The following is a 13,386-nucleotide window of genomic DNA, read 5'->3' as shown; positions in this document are numbered from 1 at the left end:
AACTTTTCATTTAGGGGGAAAAAAATGGAGGAACACACACCTAGGCCAAGAGAAGTGCTAAACAGTTGTAGCAGATGGTAAGGAAAGGTGGATGGGGCACACGGAAAAGGAATAAAGGGCAATTTGGTAGATTGGCACCAACCACAAAAAAATACCTGAATAAAACGTGGATGTGTTCAGTTCCATCAGTGTCTCTTTCCAATTACTGTACCAAGGAACACTAGCTTTAACTGAGCGATCTGATAGAAAAAACATGGTATTATTATACTAAAAAGGGTCAGGTGCAAACACACTATTGGCTTTTACGCTCTGGTAGCATAAAGTAGAAAAGCTATACCATGCAGGCCCATTAGGGACTAAAGACACTTGGTTCCAGCTAACCTTAATCATGAATGTTTCAGGCTCCTCAACGTTTGACAGTGTACTTTAATAGAATTCAATATTAATTTCTAGTTCAGCCCTAATTCTGGGCTTGAGTAAAAATGGAAGTCTGTAAAGTAACACAGAATTAAGTCTTATTTGGATATTATTTCTATTTTTCTAGTTGGAATACACTAAAAATGGAAGACACTAACTTTGAGATTTCTCAGCCTGTAGTACTAAAGTAACTGAAGATGTTAGCTGTTGAAAGTGGTTGTCCCAACATTCCCCCTTATCTCTACCATATTCCTGATTGCTACATGCCAGCATTAGCATCATGCAGCCCTGAACAAACATAGTCAGGGAAGTGATCCAGCAGAAAACTTACTTGAGAGAAGAAAAAATATGTCTTTAGTGAGATCACTTTTCCTCACTATCCACATGTGCAAGTACATGGGAGAACAAGGCATGGCTGAACCCTTTCAGCCATCAACCATGTCTCTCAGTACAAGATTATGGAACTATGAGACTATGAAACAAGAAGTATTACAAAGAAGGATTACAAACAATTGAACTGATTCACCACAAAAGTTCCAAAACTTCTCAAAAAAGAGCAGGATCATGATCCCTATGCTGGAAACATACATGAGCTTCTTTATGTTTGTATCATCCTTCAAAATCGACTGCACTTGATCATCATTAAAATTTATGCAAATATGTTTCAATATTGCTATCCTAGACTAATCTACCAAAAGAAAAAGAGCAAACTGAAGAACAGATGAGAGTAGTTCACATTTCCATGCCAAAAGATTGCATTTTGCTGCCAGGAATGAACACTTCCATTGGTTTTCAATAAAATGCTCTAAAAGTTTCTTGGTAAATATCATCGTTTCTAAGCAAAAAGGGAACTCTACCTGACAAGCTAGGGACTTCCTCATGTCCTCCTACAAGGTAATGGGATCCAAGTTTCATCATTAAGGACACCATGCCAGTGTTCTGTGCTAAAGCCCTAAAATGGGGTACTACAAAGTTGTTACGATTTTGTCCACCTGCATGGTCTTAAACAGCTTATACATCTCTCCTTCTGTCAAAAAAGCATATAGCCAGTCTGAATGGAAATAAGACCCTTATCATGGAGAAGCTGAAAACAGTCAAGTATGATAATTTCTACATCTGAGGCTCCAGCAGCAAATAAGGAAAACAAAAAGGAGAGTTACTTGCTTCGACAACTACAAAGCATAGCTTCATAGTGCCACTATTTCTCTTTGCTTCTAACACCTCACTTCTAAAGAGAGATCATTAGAAACATTAGGGGAAAGTCTCTTCACTGAAACCATTCTGCTTTCTTAGGATCTTCTAGTCTCTAGAACTGAAGCACTTTCCCTCCAAAAAAATGGCAATTCACCAATTCCACAGCTAAATGAGGGCATGGAAACAAAAGCGTGTCATTTTGAACAGCATTCAAGAATCAGAACTTCCAGGCTCTTTTCCTTTCCTATCAATATTTCACATCAAGTTGAAGATGTGGCTTGTTAAGTGAGGTATTGAGGATGTAGAATTATGCAATTTATCATAAACGTAAAAAAATCAACATACTACAGCATCAGTTACTAATTCTGATAAAGACTTTTCATCAGTCCTTTGCTATAGCAAAGTCAAATTTCTCACTGCATGCTGAGCTTTAAACAGGAGTAATTTATTGTACTTAAGTAGGGCAATGTATACACACTGAATTAAGTATGTACTCAAAGGTTTTAATGGATTAGGGTCTTAATTGGGAGGAGTTTAATCTTCTCAGCTCTAAAGATCAGGTCTCATTTAGTGTTATTCACAATGCCTCATCCCTTGGAAAGCTGAAAAAAATTTCAAATATTCTAGCCATTTTGACAGTGAAATATGAAGCACTGAGTTTCATGGCAAAAACAAAATCAAGACCTGAAATCACACACCTTTCCTCAAAACTTTTTTTTCCTTAAACTTCTTATGACAGCTATGTGACCTCTATGCATTAGCAGTTAATTAAAAAGAAAAACAAAAAAAGCCAGGGGGACTAACTTCAACATAAAGCTGTACCAACATTAAAAGTATGTTCTGTTATTTATTCAGCCAAGTGTAACAAGTGTATAAGGTTGCTAACAAGAAAAAACTCATCAGTTGAGACATTAATACAACCAAAGCATGAGTATTTTCTACATTAAAATAATACAGTGACTTAACACAAGTAGAGAAGAATTACAACATTAGGAAGCATTCAATTAAGAATAATTAAGTTCAACCATTTAGCATTATATAAACCCAAAACTATTTGGTAAATTGGAGGTTTCAATCAACTCAGTGATTTTAATACGTGCCATGAAGTTGAAATCAAGGTTAGACACCTTACAGTAAATTCCAGTTTAAGTTATAAAAAATACAGTATCATTACATACCACTGATGTTGAGATCATAATCTCCAGCTGTGATCACATTAGCTACTAGTCCTTCAGCAGGCTGACTGACAGACACAACGTCGTTCAAAAGTTTACGAATGGCACCAGGCTGAGGTGGGTGAGTAATAATGTTGTTGACAGCAATCTTCAAGTTTTTAATTATGTGAAGCTGATTATTAGGATCTCTCATGTGAACTAAAAAAAAGTGGAAAAAAAAGGCTTTGTTGAGTAAAACAGAGTTAAAATAGTTACCACAAATCAGTATTTCCCCAATAGCTGCTTCTTCAAGGATTACTTCTTCACTAAACCTCTTCATCATCCATTTTAGATCACAGTCCATAATAACTGAGTATCAAGAATGGAGGGGTAAGGCAAGAATGAAAAGTTACTTCATGTTCAACATTAGGCTCATCTAAGCAGACTGATGAAAACATAGCATTGGAGTGTACCTTGTAAAAATATCCACTCCTCAGAGCAAAGTGCCCAAAAACGTATGACCTACACTGCTGCACCCCCTTAATTGTGGGATGTACTCAACTTGCACAGCCACCCTATAGTAAACATACAGATTTCACATAACTTCTCACATTCCAAGGAGTCATCAGTTTCCAAAAAGCCCCAGTACACAATAGCCATGTTCAGGAAACTGGACAAGGATAGCATAGTATTAGTTCAAAGATGAACATAACCTTTAATTTTTAACACTACTGGGTTATTATCTTAAGTTCAGTTGGGTTTTGGTTTGGGATTAGCTTTTTTTTGTGGTTGTTTTGTTTTTTTAAGAAATGGGTTTAGAACTCTTCTGTTCTCCAAACAGCATCACACAATCAATTTATCTTAAAAGAACGTTAAAGTTACATTCTTGATTGACAAACTTGTGGTTAAAATTAATCATCTAAAAATAAAGTCAATATTAGTAACAGCATTCCTGACTCACTTTTAAATGTTTGTTCAAAAACCAGGAAAAAAATCTTGCAAGCATTAAATACTCATTTAGAATTATGCATGAGACTTTTGCCTGACAAGTAGCACATTATTGTATGCAGGCTCAAAAAAAATCCCAACAATGCAGTGAAAGTGTCCATGACCTAGTGTTTCTGACAAAAGTAGAAACAGCTGGCAAGCATGTAAGTTGTTGGTGTGGATAGTTTGCTTATTTAGAAAAAGTGAAGTAGACCATTAGCAATGAAAATAATATTCCAAAAAAGAAACAGATTTGTTATTAAAACAAGCCTCAAAAATGGTGACATCAACCTTATGTTATCAGCACACAGTAACTTACACTGTTTTGGTTTTGTGTTACTTATCCAAAAAATTTAAGACCAACTTCCCCAAGAAAGCCGTTAGACAGAAAACAGCCCAAGCCCATGTAAGGGAGTCCATACCAAGCCTTAAGGAGAAAGCAGCAGCAGAGTCCAGCAAGACAATTCATGAGCAATGGTATTAAACTGAACGTTAAAGCTGAAATTCCATATAAACGTTGACATCTACATGTGGGGTGCCTTTGTTTTCTATGTAAATAAAAACACTATCACAGGGCAAATTTAACTTTTTTCTGTAATGATATGTGATTGCTTTTATTCCCTAAGTCCTTGCTTTTGTTTTGTTGGGTTTATTGTATTTTTAAAAAAGCTTCCATCTTCTGAAAAGCAAAAAATTATTAATTACAAGAAAATGAAGGGTTTTTTCACATTTACATGTATTGGATCACCTTTCTACTTAAGGCCTTGCTCCGTGATATTTCCACTAAAATTTGACCAGGCAGCAATCCCTTTTATATCTTACAAAGTTCTACTTTACCATAAGCATTAATTTGAACTTCACACGACCTGTAAACCCTTTGCAGAATCTTTGAGAAACTTGCTCCCTCAAGCCATCTGTTTTTGAAAAAGTATTCATGAGATTTTTCAATGGACATTACAATTCTACGTCTGCTCTGATTTTTCATGTAATTTTGCCTATTTCAAACCAAAGCACCATCAAGACAGCCAGACTAAGTGCAGGCAGGACACTGACTAACAGCTACCTAAGACAGTTGGTGCTACCACATGCACCACAGTACAGTCCTCAACTCCTTTGCATTTTATTTTCACAAATCAGTGTGTAGCACGTAAAGAATTTTCCTTTGTGCTGCCCTTTAAGTTCTCCTCATCTTGCAGCTAACCACAAAATTCACACCATAAAAGGTCTGAAGCTGAGGCTTCTGTTCCCTCCAGCCTGGAGGGCACTCCACACCTTTTCTACAAGACCCTTCAGAAGTAACAACGATGCAGCCTGAGCCAGATCATGAGATGTGTTTACAGTCCATCTTGGCTGTTGAAGCAGATTTCTATCACAGCTCAAATATGGACTGGTGCAGTTCTATCCTCTTCATCACACATTCACTCCCAACCCTTAGTCAACACTGAAGCTCATAGGAAAACACAGTGAAGCAGTTTAGAGAACAGATCCTGCCCAAAACAACTTAAAAATCTGTGCGTTTTTTCAGCTACAAGTATCTGATTGAGCTGGCTCATCATAAGGCAATATCAACACAGAGAAGGGCAACTGTGCTAGTTAAACTTAATTCATCCAGTTCTGTGTTTCTATCAAAAAGCTGAAGGGGGGGGATTTTTTTTATTCCTTCTTATCATATAGGTGCATTAGCAACCTACTGCCACATGATTACTGAGAAGATCACACATAAAGAAAGGAGGAGGGACAAACAAGAAACATGTTTGCCTTTACCAGTGCAGCTTTAACACTAAAACTCATCCTTAACGTTTCTCCTAAAATACAACAGCCGTAATAATGAAGAGCAAACACATTCCCATACAGGACAGGGATGACATTTCTGGCACATGTGCAATGTTAAGGACTGATAAAGGATGTACTTGAAACCCCATAAATCTCTTGCCTTAATCCCTAGTAAAGGATTTCCAGTGTTCTACATTTCCTTCAAGTGTTCGTAAGATCATTTCAGAAAGTATTTTGCCAAAAGTGGAAGTAGGAACATATTAGAACAAGATCTCTCTCATCAGAAGTTGACTAACATTTTTAAATATTCTTAAAAACAGAATGCTATTTTAAAGAAAATTACCTATACAGCATCAATTGTTACTAACAAACAATAGACAGAGAAAGACTGTCACTTTGAGAATAAGTGTGAAGGTATAAAATACACAATATACTTTTGGTTTCCTTTATCAAAGAAAAATGGGAGTTTAGAGGAAAACAAAACCCTTCCCAAAGTCAAGACTTAGTAGGAAAGTGAAGCCGTTCTCTCACCTTTTTAACCAATCCTCCTTCAATAACAAGAAGTGCCTTACTTACGGAAGTCAAGAAACTCAAAATTACAGTATGGAGCACTTTGAACCTGCGCTTCGGATTTTCTACCATCACAATTTCCTATATTGCAAGGGTATTTTCAGCTATACCAACATTAGCAAGTCCCTCATAGGCAAAAGTTGATGAACAGATTAATACTGATTAGTGCAGAGGCCCCACCACCACATCTGCATTATGTATGTTGGTGGTCTTCTACTTGAAATTAAATACAATCTCATCTCCTTGGACTGAGCAACCACAAGAAGCACATGGTTTAAGACTACCTGAAGAATCAAGCAGTGGTCTGGGCCTTCCCATCCCTGCTAATGCAGGAAGGACGACTGAATCATGCACAGTAGAAAGACCAGCTTAGTTTCTGTGTATCAAAACTGGTCTGCACATGAAATGAATCTCCTAATTTGTAACTCCACTACTTCTCTAAGCAAGAACACTGATGAACATGCAGCCTTCAGCAGGCTCATAAACTATCTAAGTCCTAAACTTCAGTAAAAAAATCTGCATTTAACAGGACTAAAAATGCAGTAGCAAACCAGTGACGGATCTCTTGAAATTACAGCAGAGTTTATAAAGTAACGCTACTTTAAAGTTTTGCACAAGAGACAGCTTATTTCTAAAGACAGGAGTATTAGTAAAAAAAAAAGGACAGCATTTCATGCTCCATTAAGAAAAACTCTGTTTAAAAGTGAATGCATCAAAAACAGTGAAACACAGTTGTGGATGCATGTACATGTACACATTCTGCTGTACCATGATCAGATCATTAATCATGCCACTCCTCCTCTTAACTGGACATGAAAAGCATCATGGAAAAATTTTACTTCTAAGTCTGGTCGTTTGACCAGACCTCTACTGACCTCTACTGAGGTAGAGCAATTTAAGAATTTATCCTGTTTCCAGATCCCCTGCACAGGATACAGTTAAAAATGTCACTATGCAACAGTGTTTGTACAGACTAACAGGCATGTTACCCTCTCATAGAGCTCCACAAATGCTGGAGCCAGAGAAATTGCTTACCCTCCTTATACAAACTCACAAGAAGTTTTACTGCACTGAACTACTCTTCTGCCTGAATAAAATGGCTTGTACTGCTTCTCCTAGCCTCACGCACACTGGCTTCCACCACAAGAAGTTACATATAGCATGCCATAACGTTTTTTTCATGAAGCTAGAAAAAGAGGAAGTCACACTTGGAGCTAATAACTGCAGGCAGGCTTGCAGCCTGTTGAATCCAAATACACAGAGAATAGCACAGCAACAAAACTCACTGTACCAAGCTTCAGCTTCTTGGCTATCTGACCCTCGGTTCAGGTTCTGAACAAGATGGATTCAGACTGACAAAATTACACAGCCTACACAGAACTGCAAGGGTGCTCCTTCTCAAAGATTCACCACAATGCCCACAGCTGCAAAATTAGGAAATTAAAACTGTATCACGGGGATTTAGAGGCTGTTCATGAGGTTGTTCATTTATACTAGTACATGGCAGAGCTTGCAGAAAACCAGTTACAGAAACACCAAAAATTACTAGGAAATTACGAAAATTAAACAGTGGAGCTTTCCTTCACAAGCTTAGAAGATTGCCAAAATCAAGTCAGTATAAGTCTCTCAAGTAACAAGCTCAAGGCCTTACATTTATATCAAGGGAGGAAGTCTAATCTTTAGCCATAACTATTTTATCGCAAGAGGGTGAAAATTGGTTTTGTAAGCATCGACACACTATTGAAGTCTGCATTCAAATGGGGAACACTGAGGATGATTCACGTTTGCAAGTTTAACTATTACAATAGTTGGAACAAAAACGGTTACAACTAAGAGAGAACGGAATGAAGTACTCTTCAGAGGGAATGCTTCATTTTGAATAGTCTGCCCGGTTTGCTAGACGCATTTTGAAAGCTTTTCACCAAAGAACCTAAAGAAATATCTAGGTAACTTCACAACTGCAAGGATGTGAGCTTCTTGATTTTATTGGTTGTGCCTCTCCTCCATTCTCACATAGCTCATGAGTGTTGCTAAACAAAGGGGAAAACATCTATAAACAAGTTACATAAGTTACTAAGATTTGTCACAGAATTAAGGCAGATTTTTAAACATACTAGCTTTTAAGTCTATGCCATTTTTTAAGCAGCAATGCAAAAATCTAACTCAAGTGACAGTACAAGCTTCATTTTCTTGCACTGTTTCCTCAACACAACATGAAGAGACTGAAGTCTAAGTGTCTGTCAGAAACCATAACAGACAAATGTCACTGCATTGCTATTCTGACAAGCAGTTCTATTCCAATTGCTGTCTTGCATTCTATTCTGACCAGAAGTAGCTTGGAGAGAATGGCTTACGTTGAATTTAAGGAAAAAAAAACCCACAAAAAAACCCCACAGATAGCAAGTTAAAGCATTACAGTAAAAAAATCCTACTGTTTAAGTGGTCAATTTCCAGTTTTACTGCTATTTCACATGGTCATTTCACCTACACCACATAATCAGCTCAATTCCCACTGTCCCTTTGCACAGGTCTTAAAGAAACACCAACAAAAAAGTATATGTGATAAAAACACAGGTGAGAGAAAGTAAAGACTTGCAACTGAAATGACAACTAGTGTTTCTGACAGACTGGCCACACCTTCAGCGACCAGGTACTTTATGAAAAGCCTTACCCCAGTGTGAAATCCCAGGCCTACAGCAATACTCAGGTACAAGTATTAGCCAGACTAACTGTAAAGTCGTTCTCAACGAAGAAAAAACCCGCTTGGAAGAGCTAGATTTACAGACACCTCTTTCTCTTCAGCCATGCGCTCTGCGATGCCTCCAGGAGAAGCCTAACTTCCAAGGCTCCGCGGAGAAGGACAAGATCGAGTAACGTTACAGGGACTTAACAGGCACGTGGGGAGCCCCCGGCAAACGCGGGCCGCCTCCAAGCCTGCCCCAGCTCCGGACAGCGCCCGGCCGGGCGGCCACCACGGCGGCCCCGACAGAGGAGTCTCGCCTCCCGCTCCCGCCCCTGCTCGGCTCGCCGGGCAGCGGGGCACAGCAGTCGCGGCGACGGCCGCGACGGCCGGGCGGGCGGGACCCCGGAGGCCGCCGTGCGGAAGGGAGCGGCGCCGCCGTCCCCGCCCGCTGTAAACAAGCCGCGCGCCCCGCGCCGCTCCCGGCACCGACCTTCCGAGGTGAGGCGGCAGAAGGGCTTCACCAGCTCGGCGAAGCTCAGGCTGTTCTTGCGGGTGAGCCTCTCCGCCTCCTCGCTGCACAGCGCGGCCACCAAGGGCACGAACGAGTCCTGGATGAACTCCTGCACCGACTGCACGCACTGGGCCATCGCCGCCAACGCCGCTCGGGGGCCCGAGCCGGCCCCGCCACCTTCCTCCGCTCTTCTCCGCCCGGCTCCGCCGGCTCCCTCCCGCGTCTGCCCGCCGCTGCCTCTCCACGGCGCCCACTCCGGCCGGCCGCCCGCCCCGACGCCGTGGCCACGGACCGCTCAGCACCCTGCCCGCACCGCCATGTTGCGCCTCAGCCGAGCCTCTCGGGTAGCGCCCGCTCCCGGCGGCCCCTGCGCTCGCTCATGTGATTGGCTGAAAGGGGCGGGGCCGGGCCGGGGCGCGCGGGCGGAAGCGGCCGGGAGGGGGAGGCGACGACGGTCAGGCGGGGGCGGGGCCGGGGCCGTGCGCGTCCTGCAGGCAGTTCGCGCGTTCCGAGGGATGAGCGCGGGGGCCCGGCACCAACCGCCGCCAACGGCCTTCGCCTGGCTGAGGCGGCGGGCAGCTGCCCGGGGGGTCGCGCTGATGCCGGGAAGCTGTTTCGCGGTAGGCCGAGGGCTGGCGTTGGGCCCCCGCGCTCAGCCTCCGCACTCCCCCTGCCCGCGGGTACCCCGGGGCACTGCGCCCTGCGGTGCCAGCCGCAGCGCGGGGCAGGCCGCTCGCCAGGCAGGCCGCTCGCCTCACGCCCTTGCCACGGCTGGGCAGCCGAGGCCGGCTCTGTGTTCGGCGGAGGCGCTGCTTATTAAACCAAGTGCGGGAGAAGGGGGAAGTTGAGTCAGGCAGGTTTCTGGAGAGCTTTGCTAGGTGGTGAGCGTTCCTGGGCAGGGGTGGGGGGTGGGGTTAATGCAGAATTCCTACACACACGCGCACACACACCAGGAAAACAGTTCTGGAGTTTTTATTTTAAAAAAAAGTGAGAGTTGAGTTGTTTGGGGGTTCTGTGGCAGACCTGTAGCTGCTCAATTGTATGCATGAAATGAAAATCGTGCAAAATCACTTCATCGAGGTTTGCTTTCGGTGACAAAGACAACAGTGATGATCTCTGACAATTAAGAACAAGTAAATTTGAGTCTGTTCTTTAGAAATACGGAGTACTGTCGTAGGGCAGGGTTTTAACATGCTTTCAGGGACAGTCTTTAGGGCTTGTAAACATCAGAAAAAAAGTTCTTAGGCCTTTGGAAGTCAAGGCTTAAGACTATAATAGAGCATGATTTCAACAGTAAGGTTTGGAAATCATTAGCCAGTTTCTGAGTGTTTGACAGGCCTGTCAGAAGCAGGAAGTTTTCACAAATTACTGAAGTGTGCTAGGTAACTACAGGAGAGACCTTAGTCTGAGGGAGGACGTAGAGCATGAGATCACTCCTTCCTAAATGCAAATTTCAGAGTCAGGGATGTGATTATTGCTTAGGTTCAATGGGAGATCACACGCTATTTTTGAGGTGCATGATTACAAAGGCATAAAAAGCTGAGCCTCATTATTTCTCCTGCTGCCAGAAGTACTCTTTTATGTGCAACTAATTTCCATGGTAAATCTTCAAATGTAAAAACCTTTTTAAAAAAAAAAGCAAATGGACGATGAGGTTATTTTTATAGTTGATATTACAGAACTAATACATCCCATTTGAAAACCAAATAAAACTTGGGAAAATAATATCGATCTTCCCTAAGAAATTCAGTAATTTGGAAATTAGTGTTAACCAATTCATCTACAGCAATCAAATCAGCAACTTCCTCTGTGAATGAAAAATTAGTTATTAATTCAATGTAGGCAGTAAGAAAAAAAACAACAGGCCATGCAAGTTGCTGTTTTTCAGGATTGAGTCCTGGGAATTTTATCCAAAAGCTAATAAATACTGCAGAAAAAAATATTTTGGCTTTGATAGATTTTTAGAATAAGGTGAAGACCAACATTCTGCAAATATTTATGACTTGTGTACTTTTGGAAATTCCCCAGAGCTATTCCAAATAATGTTTTCATGGATACTTTAAAGTATGACCTCCACATGGGCACTTTGGAAGAACAGTGCTTCTCTCCCTTTCCTCTTAAGCCATTACTTCAGAACAGTATACAAATTACATCTGGTAGATTGAAGTGGATCAGAAGTCCCAATCCTGTTCACACATGATTTGATATTAAAAATTGTTTTTAAATTCTGATCATCATTATGTCTTTCTGGCAGAGATTCGAGTTTTTATTCAAATTTCTGGAGAGATACAAATTTCAGGTGGCTATTAGCAGTCTTTGGTAACCATTACGTAGCGAGAAATTGTTCATTTTTATTGCCAGTGGGTTGGGGTTTTTAATTAGAGCAGCTCTGCATTCTAAACCTACTTTTGTGTGCTCAAAATCTACTCTCTGTGTACAAAAATACGTTGTGCACATTTTTCTTTCACCCAGTATTAGGGATTTGGTCCTTAGAATTTCTCTCTTTGGTGACATTCTCTTACAGCATGGACTGCTTCCATCGCAGTAGTTTCATATAGCTCTGCCATCTCGTGGGCTGTGCTGTCTCAAGACAAGGTAGTGTTTTCCCAAGACCTTTAATGCAGCCTCTGACTCACCTGTCCTACTAAAGAGGGATAAACAACCCCATCATCAATGAACACAGTAGCTCAGGGTGTTGTATCCCAGATATGTTGCTAAAAACAGTGTAGTCAAAGAGGATTCAAATAAGACTGTTTTTATTTACAAGACAAAAGGTGCATTAGAAGGTCTGTAAAATATCATTGTTAATTGTTAATTACTTATATCATTCCCAAGCCTGCCAATTTGTGCACAAAATTTTGCTTTCAAAGTCTGACAACGTACCAATAGGTAGGACAGATGGCAGACAGAAGTACAAAGGGATAATACAAGATCATGAAACCATGCTTGACCCATCTGAATTAGTTAACTGAATATACTATTTTTCAGAGGAAAAGATGGATCAAAGGAAACAGCAGGTGAACAAAGTGAGATTGTGCAGACAGGGGTGGGAAAGGGGAGGCCTACTCAGAGTGAATAGAAAAAGAGAAAATATAAGAAAATATATAAAAGTGTCTTGAATAGACCAGAACAAAAACATCACTGAGACAGAAAAATATGTCCACTGTTTCAGTTGTAAAGAAATAGAATATGACTGTAAAATTTGGACTTGAAAGTGTTCAGTGGTGCTTCCTTGCTGCTGCCAGGAGTGTTTTTTCACTCCCTCAGGCTGGAACCTTCTTGAACTTACAAGTTCTGTGATGCCTTCATGCAGATCACAAAGCCAGAGAGCATGAACTTTCTGCTGAACGAAGCTGCTGCTGAGGAAGTTTATGTGAAAGGCTTTTTTCACCTGTTAATAAACCAGTATTTGTGTTACTGTGTAGGCTTAAGACAGAGGAAAAAGAATACAGAATTGCAAGTGATGCAATCTGAAGTTGAATCCAGCGCTTTCATTTCCAGTTATTCAATTATGGAACATGTCTGTTTCCCTGTAAGTTAGTTACAGGTTAAACTATATCCTTGAAAGTTTACATCACAGACTCCCAGCTCCCTGCAAACTTCAAGGGCACATTTGAGTTTTGCTCAGTTCAAGCTTCTGCAGAGTTAACAGGAGTGGTGTTTTGCACAGCAATTCACTCCAGCATAACCTGAAGTAAGATTTAAAGTTCAGCTGAAACCATGCAATAAGCCACATATGGGGATGTTGGTTGAGGGTTTTTTTTAATAAACCACACTGGACACAATCACTGCAAGTTAGGTACCAGTGTAGATTTACAGCCAGTTAGCTGTCATGTTGTAACTCCTTAAGGTCAATCTGTGACCCTAATTTCTTGACTTTTGGATTTGCATATGTCCTTCACAAACTTCCTGGACCATGTGATCCTCTGTGTTAGCTGCTCTGCACCAGGGTCACTGGTATGGACAATGACTTGCTGACAGAGAGTCTGTGGTGTCTGAGGCTGTGGTCCCTGCCATCTGCCATGCACAAGTAGCCCTCTGACTTTCACTGCCTTCCATAGATCAGGAAGAGCTTTTGAAATGCACTTCTACAGCTT

General features: G+C 41.3%; 1 protein-coding gene across 4 annotated transcripts in view; it reads right to left on the bottom strand.

Annotated features, from left to right (window-relative positions):
* TRAPPC8 (trafficking protein particle complex 8) overlaps positions 1–9,651 on the bottom strand; it is a 55,603-nt gene extending 45,952 nt beyond the window's left edge. For 2 of the 4 annotated variants that reach the window (XM_037379364.1, XM_037379365.1), the window contains exons 1-3: positions 9,269–9,651; positions 2,790–2,984; positions 156–239 (exon numbers count right to left, since the gene is read on the bottom strand). In XM_037379364.1, coding sequence (XP_037235261.1) covers positions 156–239; positions 2,790–2,984; positions 9,269–9,425 — 436 coding nt within the window. In that variant the 5' untranslated portion in view covers positions 9,426–9,651. The remainder of the gene's footprint in view (positions 1–155; positions 240–2,789; positions 2,985–9,268) is intronic. The other 2 variants (XM_037379366.1, XM_037379367.1) reach the window with 1 other exon arrangement.
* Between the last annotated feature and the right edge of the window lie 3,735 nt (positions 9,652–13,386).

Source organism: Falco rusticolus, chromosome 3 (assembly GCF_015220075.1).
Source record: "Falco rusticolus isolate bFalRus1 chromosome 3, bFalRus1.pri, whole genome shotgun sequence".
In the NCBI taxonomy this organism is placed as follows: Eukaryota; Metazoa; Chordata; class Aves; order Falconiformes; family Falconidae; genus Falco; species Falco rusticolus.
This window is presented reverse-complemented; position numbering and strand designations above follow the sequence as displayed.